Raw genomic sequence first — 12,507 nt, 5'->3', positions numbered from 1 at the left:
ATAAATTGATATAACTTGAGCTATTTTGACTTTAAATGGCGAGTTAAATTAACAGATGAAAGTTCACTCGACTCATAAAATTAAGTTTATAAGGAACAAAACGAGCATATAAGCAGACATCCAGGTGACATTGTTAGAGTTAAAATGTTCCAGAGACTCTTGTTTGTAGTTCAACAGGAAAGACATGGTGGAAACTTGCTGTGTTACTTGAGTACATGTTAAATGGATTTATAGTTGTTTATTTTCCCAACAATCAAAATGAATGCAACCCTGACAAATGTTAGAACTGAATTCAGTCCCTACATCCATGGACGTGTAAATTATCACACTGGAACTTCGATCAGTTTTAGTTGCCATCTTTGTCTTGACCGTCAAAAATAGCTTCAGCAACTACACCTGAACATTCTCAATGTCAAATGAAGAAAAAGTTCTTTAAGCTGACAAAATGTTAAAGGAAAAGATCTTCAGACAGACTCAAAATAGAAAAGTACCCAGTTACACAGTGCAGTACACAGATGAAAACCTACTCTAGACTACAAGTAATTTAAATACTTAAATTGCATTTACTGGTAAACTATTGTGAGGAGGATCTTGGTAAACAAACAAATGAGATAAATCTTTAGTTAATTGTTTTGGGGTAAAGTTTAATTGACGACACTGACATCGTAATCATTTCCCCATCACTACAAAATGGTAACATACTGTATGTTCAGTTTTATGTATACCAACAGCAAAAATAGTGCACTATAATAGAGTAAGTATATAGTATGTATTAAATACGTACAAAATCAGTATACAGGATGGAAGTTGGATGCAGCACTGAGCCACATATCTGACATCCCAAAATTTCTCCAGTTACTACTGAAATACTTGCAATTAGGGCTGGGCAAAAAAATCTATTTAATCGATTTATCGAATTTGTTGCTAAAAAAGATTTTTATTTTGCAAATTCGAGTTTTTCCCCCGCAGTTTTCCGGCATCTTTCGCTTTCCGTCCGCCCATTCCTCGTGGGCTTCCGTAGCGCGGTGTGACACAGCCCCCTTCCCCGTGGCAGGCAACATGTAACAGAGAACTCATTCAAAAGAAAGGCACAGCTAACTCAATCATTTGGAACTGGTTCGGTTTTGATGCTTCAGACGAACAACAGACAAAGCCTCGCTGCAAAGTGTTTTTAAAACTTCAGTGTACCGCCGGCGGTACACCTACTAATTTGCATAGGAATTTCAAGAATGTCCGAAGGCTGCAAACGCGATTATATAAACACTATACGCCGATGGAAAGCTTAGATTCTCATGGATCCGCCGGTATAAACCACTTTCAGATGTGATTACCACAGCGGGTAATATAAACACATTTGTCCGACAAACAACGAATATCCATCCATCCTTTCTCTGTACACGGCTTCAACGCACACAGCGCAACTCACATTTCCAGGTTCATTATTACATACAGATGAAAATATTCCACAAAAAACGGCCATAATCCAACCTTAGACATCCAGATGACACAAGCCAGTAAACTATTTTGTCCAAAACGTCCTGAAGTCGGTATATAATCCACGAATCGGTCGTTTTCAAGGAAATGCACCTCGCGATGCGTGTCCAATATTCCCTGTATTTCTCGTCATATTTTTTATTTACAAATAGAATATTAGCAATTATTTGAACTGAAAATGGCTGGAATTGACTGCAGCTGTTGAAAGTGTTAGATGCAAGGTACGTTGTACTCAGTCGCAAGTATTTCGCCGATGTGGCGCTGCCTCACCTGTACAATACCACTCGGCAAAAGATCCGCAACGAGCTGGAGGAGGTGGCCGGACAATGCAGCCGTACATGAGTCTCACAGCGCAACGACAGCTGGACCATGCACAGCATCTGCCTCCAGACAGCATATTTCCCTGATTACCACACCGGTGAAATAATTGCCCACGGATTAAAAGATGCTCTCAGTTCCTGGGGAAATTGTTGAATTACAGAGCCTCATTAACTTGTTCATTAAATTGTTTACATGCGTTTTTTATTCTGAGGACAATTACAGCAATAAAGTTACTTTTGACAGTATATCTGATGTCTGCAGTAATTTTTAAGTGCATTGAAAGAAAAAATCGAATCGAAACTCGAATTTTTCTTTAAAAAATCGGAGATTTTTTTTTAGACCAAATCGCCCAGCCCTACTTGCAATGCACCAAAACAAAAAAAAAACTCACAAAGACATGACTATTGAACACAGCACTTGATATAAGGAGGAACAAGTTCTCACACCAGTGAAAGCAGAGATGGCATGGCGAGCTGCAGGCACGACTCTTTACGAGGCTCCCTACAGACAAACATCCCAGTAATTGTCAGAATGCATGACAACGAGCAAAAATGATCCAATCAGCAGAAAGAAAATTCACGGAAGCATCCTATTCCTGCTGCGTTGTTTACCCAACAGAAGATGGAACCAGTGGATTCCTGTGAGGAGCCAATACTCATTCATGGGACAAAGTGTGGCATTGATCTGTGTTGGCAAAGCTGCTGCAGAAAAAGAGCTCAGTGTGGATGAAATCTGTGAATTGACATCTCAGTAACTGCACCACAACATGCCCTCTAACCACCAGAAGTTTAGTTAAGCAAACCCAGAGAATCTTAACCAATTTCCTCACAGGAAAATATCGACGGTCATAAAACCAAAATTGCTTTTAGTCTGTAAGCCCAGGAGGATATTGATGAGGAAAAACTGAGACACGCAGAGATGATAAAGCGTCAGTCATAATTTATAGGGCAAATATCTGAGCTATTTAACCTTTCACTTCTAAATGTCAGCTACAGGCTGCACTCCAACGGGTTATCACGAAACAGCTGATACGCACTACGTTCCTGTCAACATCTGTAAAGAGCTTTTCAGTGTGGTGTATGTAGTACATCCTCTGGAGGTCTACAGCAGCTGTGAACAAGTAGCTGACAAAATATATTATTAGTCTGGAAAAAATACTGAACCTGAAAATGACCAGTTTGTTCTATGTTTCTGTCTATTAGCACTACTGTGGATTCTGCTAAACCACCAATACTGTTTTGGAGTGGTAAAAAAAATAAATAAAAAATAAAAAAATAAAAAAAGCAAAGAGAGCTCAATACAAAAGAAGAAATAAAACCTGCTTCTCCATCATACTGATAACTTGTTTTGGTGACAACATACCCTCATATTTAAGGTCTGCAACGTGACTTAAAAAAAGTTAAGTATCAATTTGAAAACAGTTACTCATTTAAAAGAAATCTAAACATGCCAATCTGATTAAAAGCTAACAGCTAGTTGTTTGAACTGAGGCTGCTAGTTAGCCAGATAATTAGCTCAATGTAACTTCAGAAAAAAACATGCTAATAGACAATGTAGCAAGTTACAGTTAACAACAGTTAAGCAACAAAAAAAAAAAAAGCTAAATTATAGTATAGTTCAGTGATTCCCCAACTTCTATGTAGTTTAGCCATGAGTTAGTGAGCTAACGTTAGCTACCGTAAGGATAATTAAGTAGCAGTAAAACCCAGTCTGAATTGATAAAGAGTGTTTGTTGTTTATGAATTCAAATTTCTCTGTAAAAGGACAATTTTATTATTTATAAATTGTTACAGCAATTTTTTCGTCTTGTTGAGAGGAAATCTTAAAAGCAATTTACTATAATTGTTCTGACCCACACATTATTAAGTTCTTAAATGAAGAACACTATTTTAGGTTTATGCCATGACCACCAGTTTTAATCATTTCAACCGACACAATAGAAAAATGAGCCGATTTAAGTTGTAGATTGTGTTTTTAGTTACCGTAGACACAATTCACAGACCTTTAGTAGCAAAAATGGCAGACTGTAATGCAAAGTGATTGAATGTTTTGAAGTAAAATGTATGTGGGGAGCTGCAGTTTACTCCTCTCTTAAACCCACAAACTTTGGATAAAAGACGGATTTAGCAAGAGTTGGCTACCAAGTGTGGAAACTGGGCACAGCCATCTTGGTCTTTTGAAAGCTGAAATAAAAAGCGAGAGCAGGACCTGACTGGATAATTCAAGGACACTATGCATAGTGATACAGAAGCACCCTGTCAATCATAAGTTAGCCACACCCTCAAACATACAAGCTTCATCGTCTATTTTACTCTAAATGGGGACATAATCAACAAAATTAACATGTTATACTGAAGGAGACTTGCAACTACCAATTGAGACCAAAGATTAATTAAGAAAATGTTCTGAATTTACAGATCGAGTTAGAAACAGAACCATTTTCTCAGACTTATACACAATCAGACTTTTTATACAACCAGAGGAGTCATCCCCTGATGGCTGTTAGAGGGAATGCAGATTTAAGTTACTTCCACATTAGTGTCACTTCTGTAGTTCATGATGACTAAAGTCACCTGAAATAAGTGTCGGATAATAGACTTATACCCCCAACATACATCTGGTGAGTCACACTACTTCCACATTGGCTTCAAAGGCTACATCCATCTTCTATGTAGTCAGTGGCTGTCTCACAACACTAACTGGATCATTAATGAACAATCTAGGGTCCTCTGTAATACATTATTGGTTATGTATTATAAGTAATCAGAGTGGATACAAAACAGCTCCATAGCATCAACTATTGAAAAACATCTATCCAGCAACACTGACTTCTGCAACCACTGGAGACATGTTTGTATCTCCCTTGTAGGCTTTGACAATTAGCCTGCATTCAAGCCACAGACCTACAGGACGCATGTGATTTTCTGAAAAACAAATACCCAGTCTTCACTGTTTTGAAGGTCAATAGACTGATGATGACTCCAGCTGTGCAATTTCCCATCCAGCTACCTATAAAAGATATATATCCATGCTTGCATGACAGATTATGATGGCATAATTTTGTACATCAAAATATAAATGTTCTAATGCGAAGTCCACATGTTTACATCTAAGAGGTTTATTTTAGTTCATACTGTACAAACTGAAATATGCCTTTTACAGCCATTAGCTGATTTTGGATTAAAAATATGGAATATTTTGTCATCCACATGGTTTCAAGAGGATGTGACGATTTCAGATATCCTCATTTATTTTTCCAGAATTCTGTCATGGCGGATCCGAACGCAGCTGATTGCTACAGCATCTTGGTGGATAAACTTCTTATTCGTATCTATGATACTATTGGATTGTGAGTGTTCGACACGTTAGCGTGGCCAGAGGTTAGCCAAAACACAAGTAGACGAACACATCTGGCTTTTTCTCACAAATCATTTCCTCATCTGTCAAAAAAAAAACAAAAAAAAAAACAAACAGCAGGAAACCCCTCCTGTTCTATTAGAGTGTATATTCAGAATAAGATTAGCAGTTTTCTTACTTTGCTGTAGGTGAAAACCCCCTTTCCCTCAATTTCTCACACACAGACTTGTGTGTCTGTTTTCAATCATACTTGGGCTGGAATCCAGTGTGTGCGTGTGTGTGTGTGTGTGTGTGTGTGTGTGTGTGTGTGTGTGTGTGTGTGTGTGTGTGTGTGTGTGTGTGTGTGTGTGTGTGCGCGCGCGCGCACGCAGGAGAGGGAGATGCATGAGTATATGAATGATGTAACCATTATTGCAGACATTTGCACAATATTACTATGAAATATTCAACAGCTTACCTTTGATTTATAAAATGACAGCATTTTTATTATAAAGTAAAAACTACAAAAAAAACGCAAGTTGCTGTGCAAATGCATAAAGAGACGTTAAAGCATGGACAATGTCTACTTTTTAGATATTCTACAGTATAAAAATCAGTTCATTATGTGATCAGAAGTGAATGAGACAGTATTTAGTAAAAGGAAGTTTAAAGAAAAAAATAAAAGTCTTTCTGTGGATTAAAGTAGAGGTTGGTCAACAAAAAGACAAGATTTTAGGATGTAATAAGGACACTACAGACAAATGTCTAAAATAATATAATGATGCCATAATAATGATATTACCTGGATGAGTTGCTGAAGAACTCTACTGAATAACCGAAATAACTCCCCGGTGGTCCGGTGAAAACGACGCGTCTGTCTGCGTCCAGGTTAAAGGCGGCGCACAGCTGGATGAGAAGCACCGCTGGAGCGACTACAGCCAACACGGTGCTCTGACAACTTCTCCCTGACCGGGGAGCTGGAGGTCCAGGAACGGTGCCCATCTCTGCTGCTGCGCGTCTTTTCTTTCATTGAATAGCTGCAGCGCAAAACGCATCATCCGTGCTGATCCGTCTGAGGAGGGGAAACCTGGGCGTCGTGGTCATTAAACTGGAGTCCTGAACGGTCCTCTGCAGAGCCAACAGGTCCAGCGTGCTGATCCAGAGTGGACGGTGAAATGTAAAGAAAGACAGAGAGGAAGAGAGGGAGGGAAAGATTGCAGCCTCATTTGGGGTGGAGCTTTGAATATTACCCGACAGTCCCCCAAAGAAAGAAGGAAGAAAAAAAGCGCTGTGAAGCACTACAAGGCTCAGAATCTAAAACCTCAATCTGGGCTCAAATCTTTTATGAAGGGAACAGAGAAAATTACTCTGGAATTTGATTATAGTCAATAAAAAGTCAAACACTGTAAATGATTGTCCAAGATAATGTGAATTTACTGAGTTTCTGAGCATTCACTAAATAATTCAACATATATCAAGAATATTTTCAAGATTTAAAAGGTTTATTGTCATAGGCACAGAAAACTAGACACTTCACAATGAAATTCTTACTTTGCTGATCCTCCTTAACTCTTAAATGGGCACACACACACAAAAAAAGAAAAACTACAGCAAATCTACCTAAATGGAAAATGAACCAAAAAAACAACAACTCCTGAACCAATTCTAGTTCAATATTCCATTAATTAAGTCAATTAAATATCTCTGCCATTTATCTTAAACAGTTTGAGCTAGATATAATTACACTGCAGATATCTACAGCCTGATTTCTGCACAGTCAAACCATAATTATAGATATCTTGAATTAGCATTTGAAGCACTAGAATGATGTTACAAAGATCTGCTATGATGTCAGAAACTAAAACAGGCAGAGGCAGCTACTTCCATAAACTACAACTGTAAGCCTCCTTTTAGAGCCATGTCAGAAGCCTGAGGCCAATGTTCTAATTAATTTCCTACAAGTCTAACAGTTCTTGTTCCTCACCAATTCTCTGCTAATCAGCTCTTTCATTGCTTAATATTTTTTAGTGATCCTGTCCACCATAACAGCAATGGAAGCCTTGCATTGGTAACATGATGGCAAATAGTTCAGACTAGTCATGACATTTCAGATTCCACAGCTATTATTTAGACTAGTCACAACTGTCACCATGACTGATTAGAACAACTTTAAAGACATTTGATGTTGAGATCTCTAACTTTAATTCAGGAAAGCCAGATTCAGGTAATGAGTGTTAAAACATTTTGCCACTGACAAGAACAACAAAAGGTCCACTGAACTTACCAAAAGTTGAAGATGCATGCCTTTGAGCAGGATATACAACATCACAACTACTTTGAAAGTCATTCCTGGTCCACTTGGCAAGTGTAGCACCATTTACAGCAATAAAGAGTAGGTTGGGTTCTTGTTTGTGAACCCGACTTTGAACGATTCCATGTGTTTTAAATTGTGACAAAGTGTAGGAGAACTCAATGTTCCTCTTGATACTTTCATGCTACACATTACACGATGGCGTTTTCCTTGTGTCCATTTTTCTTTAATCATGCAATTGGAACATCACAGTACATACTCTCCCAGACTTGTGTTAATACGTTCCAGTTTACATATGTGGCACAGGGAAATTAAAGCAAAACGCACAGATATTAATTTGCTGCAGTATTAGGTTACAGTTGAGATGTTTATTTGTTTGTTCTTTTATTCAAACTCACCTGTCTTTGTTAATTGTTCTGACTCTCCATGCAGGATTAAAGTTTGGGCAAAAGCCATCCAGCACTTCCTGAATTTATGGTATTGGTAAAGTCAGAGTGACATCACTGGGCCAGACCAAGTGGAGGGTTTTCTTCTCTCTTTATGAATGCTCGTTTTGCATAAAAAGGCATCACTTAGTAAAGACTTTACATGTTTAGTTCATAGGGCTACATTTAGAAATGCCAACCAGTTTGTACAGTGATGTTTGCTTCCAGGTTATAGAGAAGATACCCATGCTGTATTATGGTAGGGCTGAAGTGATAAAGGTATGAACTGATCATTATATATAAATAAAGGAGTAGAGGTGAGAAGTAGAGGCTGTGCTGCTAAAATGTTCCCATTTTTGTTTGGTTTTCTTTTGAATTTGGGAATATTCTGATTTATTATTGTTTTGTTACTCTGAGTCTCACATGAATGGAGAAGTACTGTAGAGTAAAATCTTTACCTCTTTTGCACTGAAGAAGTCTGCTCAGTTCGCTTGCCGACTGCTTTCTTTGACTTTTTGCCAGACTGCTCCATGCTACTAACAAATTAAAAAAGTTCAGAATCCAAAATTTGGTTCTTTTGGGACCACAAAATAGCTAGAATCATGATAACTTTGAAGTGAGTCTCTTACTGAAAAGAAAAATGTTGAAGAAAGTCTGCAAAAGCATTCTGGTTCCATTGTTCTGTGCAAACAAGACTGCTTCTAGAGCTGGAGTCATCCTGGTGAAACAGCAGCATGTTCAATGGGGACTTTTTAAAAGCCAAACAGATTCTGTGGCACATTTTTGCTACATGGATCAAGTTGAACGTATAAAATGCGGCATTTTTTTTCCTGAGCCAAATCAATAAATCCATCTTGACACAGATTACAGTTCCTACAAATCAAAATTTGGTCTTGATGAAAATTAAAGAAAAACAAAAGTCATGCCATCTTTTCAATAAAACAAATAGTTCATCTCTCCTATATACTTATTGTTTCTATTTATACACCAACTCCTTTTTGTTTGAATACCAGCAAATTTGCACCTCATTGTAGATGTTATCTGTTTATTTCTTTGATGAACACAATCTGCACATGAATTGCATCTTCTTCTGCACATCATTTTCCTTCATCTATCCATTCATTCATTTTCCAAACCAATATAAATTAATAAGCTTAAGTCTAGTAAATCACTCCATTAAGTCAAGACAGCTTGATTCTCTGTTAGTCCTGTTCACATTACTGCATTATTTTCACATTGTAATTGTACAGTCATTAAACTGTTGATCACAGCTGCTTTAAGCTTCCACAGAGATGGTCATCTGCCCATGGAAAGAGTACAACAGGGACCTTTTTCACAGCTAATATAGCAGCAGAAGTTCACTGAACTCTGTAAACATCACAAAATAGGTTAAAGCCTGTATGTTCCACAAATCAACTACAGAATGCTCACTGTCAGGAAGTTATGGTTTCTAACATATATTAGAAGTTGAGACAATTCAGAATGACTAAACCAGGAAAAGCCCACAGACATCCATCCTCAGCTCCATCTCTCATCACTCTGTTGGAACTGAACCTCAGGCTATAATGGCAGAGTGACAGACCGGCAAACATACAGTACAGGATTATTTGTAGGTCTCTTCATGGTTGTGTGTGTGTGTAGGCTATAGGAGAAGAGGGCCCCAGATTAGTAATAGTGAGTCACAATGTGTTACTTGCCAAAGGCAACAGAACTCACACAAAGAAAGTTTTCACTGCGTAAAAACACATTTTCACTCAGAACAGAGGCAGTAAACTGTGGCTTTGTAGAAACTGATCATATGTTAGTTAATTCCCCTCATGTAGTAACAAATAGCAGCTGATGTAGTTATGCGCTAGATGTTTCATCTATCAGTGTATTCCATTAACAGCAAATGAAAGAGACCAAAGTTATTATACGGCTCACTACAAAATCTGTCCAATCAACTTTAAACAAAGGAATCACATAACTACAAGAACTGTATTGGATCAATTCTGCCAGTCTCCTCCAATTAAAACCTTTATTTTAACATCTGTATACAGTAGCTATTGCTATGTGGGGGAGCAGGAGAAGCCAAACAGAAACAGGCTGACAGGCCAATAACAGAAGGAGATTTATGAAACCAAGTAGTCAACTAATACATAAATGGAAGGACAGAACTAAATCAAACTACCAAAAACTCTACAACCAAAACCCTAAGAAATACAAAACACTGGTCTACAAAACTGAAGCAACAACTAAGCTAAAGGGAGGTTCTCACAACATGAGGGAACTGCCAACCATGGGGAAAACAGGCTGGGGAGAATCCAAAAACCAGTGACAGGAGCAAACGGAGTCCAAGAGGGGGAAAGCAGAAGAATCCATGAGGCAGAAGCAGCCTGAAGGTGGCAGGTTTGGTAGGAAACAGCTTCTATGATCAGACAGAGACTGAGTGACTGAGCAGGGTTTACATCGTGAGGAGAGCTTGTGAACAGGTGAGCTGAGTTTACTGATTACTGCAGCTGACAGTCATTGAGGTAATCAGCAGGAAGTGTGCAGGTAGAGCAGGAGGGCGAGTGGCAGGGAGAGAGAGAGACATGATGGAGAGGTGACAGAACCAAAAAGACAGGACAAAACCAAAACAGATCAGGAAACAAGAGAGGAAAAAGAGGAAGAAAGGCAGGGGCCAGAGCAAGATCCTAACAGCTCATTCCGACTGAAGAAGGATCATGGATTTGAGAGGAAAATCTCTATTAAATTTGGAAATTAAATTACCGTTCATAGAATAAATCATCTCTCATTTCAATGTGGCTAAAAGGAGCTAAAACAATCCATGACCTTTATTGACCTTTGCTGACATTAACCTGCAAAATGATGAAACCTGACATTCTTTACAAGTTCCTAAATAGGTGCAGATTTTTAAGAAACGTGGTATTTTGCTACATTATTTATATAATATAAAGTTAGAAGCCGACGATTAGAGCAAAGATAGAAAATCACACTTAAATATAATGATAAACACTAATTGACAAACACTGTGTTGTTTGACTCACCACTAATTTAGATTTGATGTGCACACTATTTGCTCAAGGGGATTAAATAATTTATGGCACAGTGTCACTTACATACAGTACTTTATTTTCATTGACTCATGAAGCACTATTTCCTTTAGACCAGGCTGCCATATTCTGTACATTCATTAAATGTACCCGCAAAGACACAGCTGCCTTGGAAATAATTATTAGAACACTTTGACCACAGTTTTCTGCCTCTTCCTCTGCGGTTCTTGGTGGAGCCGTACTTTCTTCATAAGCTTCTAATGTACAGCTACTTTGATGACTCTTAGTCGGTCGGCAATGGCTCTCTCACCAGCAGTCATGTGGTTAATCTGTAATTTTATACATTATCTATTGACTTTACATACATACAGCTTTTCACAAAATAATGGTGAGTCATACAGTGCTTTTTGGCCATCTAATGGTAAGTTTTAGTTTCAAGAACATATATTTTAAAACGGAATTTATTGTATGTATTGCTTTACTGTAACTTTCTGTCATATATTTTAGACGAAACTGTAATTATTTAACCACTGATTAAATCCATACTAAATTAGCACTGAAGGCCTCTTGTGTTGACTTTGTAAAAGAAAAACAACATGTAGTCTATTAAGTTTTTCCAAAGCAATACAAATATTTCAAATAGTTTTTTGTCATATATTCGTGCACGGTAAAATATGAAATAAGCATGAGCAGCTCTGGCAAAGTCACATTTTGTGTTGGTGTATTTGGATGCTTGAAGGGATCTCAGGGATTTGTGACATAGTTTTTCAATGGAAACTAAACATGATACTAATTTGAACACATTTTCCATGGAAGACAACAAAACCACTCATTGTTCTATAAAAATAAAATGCCCTGATACAATTAGGAAAACAGCTGTTGTGAATTTAAGAAATCAGTTTAAAGCTGCACAGACTAGTATTTTTTATATTTTTTATATTGAAAAAAATGTTCATTTACACATGTGGACAAAATTGTTGGTACCCCTCAGTTAAAGAAGGAAAAACCCACAATTCTCACTGAAATCACTTGAAACTCACAAAAGTAACAATAAATAAAAATTTATTGAAAATTAAATAATCAAAAACAGCCATTACTTTTGAATTGTTGATTAACATAATTATTTAAAAAAACAAACTAATGAAACAGGCCTGGACAAAAATGATGGTACCTCTATAAAAGATTGAAAACTATTTGACCAGAGTGACATGATTAACTCAGGTGTGTCATTTAATTGACATCACAGGTGTTTCCAAACTCATAATCAGTCAGTCTGCCTATTTAAAGGGAGACAAGTAGTCACCCTGCTGTTTGGTGAAAAGGTGTGTACCACACTGAACATGGACAACAGAAAGCGAAGGAGAGAATTGTCCCAGGACATCCGAAAAAAAATTATAGACAAACATCTTCAAGGTAAAGGCTATAAGACCCATCTCTAAACAGCTTGAAGTTCCTGTGACAACAGTGGCTCATATTATTCAGAAGTTCAAGACCCACGGGACAGTAGCCAACCTCCCTGGACGTGGCCGCAAGAGGAAAATTGATGACAAATTGAAGAGACGGATCGTTGGAATTGTATCCAAAG

General features: G+C 37.7%; 1 protein-coding gene across 1 annotated transcript in view; it reads right to left on the bottom strand.

Moving 5' to 3' along the window:
- Positions 1-6,376, bottom strand: part of LOC110951273 (integrin alpha-5-like) — a 53,347-nt gene extending 46,971 nt beyond the window's left edge. The window contains exon 1 of the mRNA XM_022194247.2: positions 5,954-6,376. Coding sequence (XP_022049939.1) covers positions 5,954-6,153 — 200 coding nt within the window. The 5' untranslated portion in view covers positions 6,154-6,376. The remainder of the gene's footprint in view (positions 1-5,953) is intronic.
- Positions 6,377-12,507: the final 6,131 nt, after the last annotated feature.

Source organism: Acanthochromis polyacanthus, chromosome 5, assembly GCF_021347895.1.
Source record: "Acanthochromis polyacanthus isolate Apoly-LR-REF ecotype Palm Island chromosome 5, KAUST_Apoly_ChrSc, whole genome shotgun sequence".
NCBI classification, from domain to species: domain Eukaryota; kingdom Metazoa; phylum Chordata; class Actinopteri; family Pomacentridae; genus Acanthochromis; species Acanthochromis polyacanthus.
Note: the sequence above shows the minus strand (reverse complement) of the source record. Positions and strands in the feature narration are given on the sequence as shown.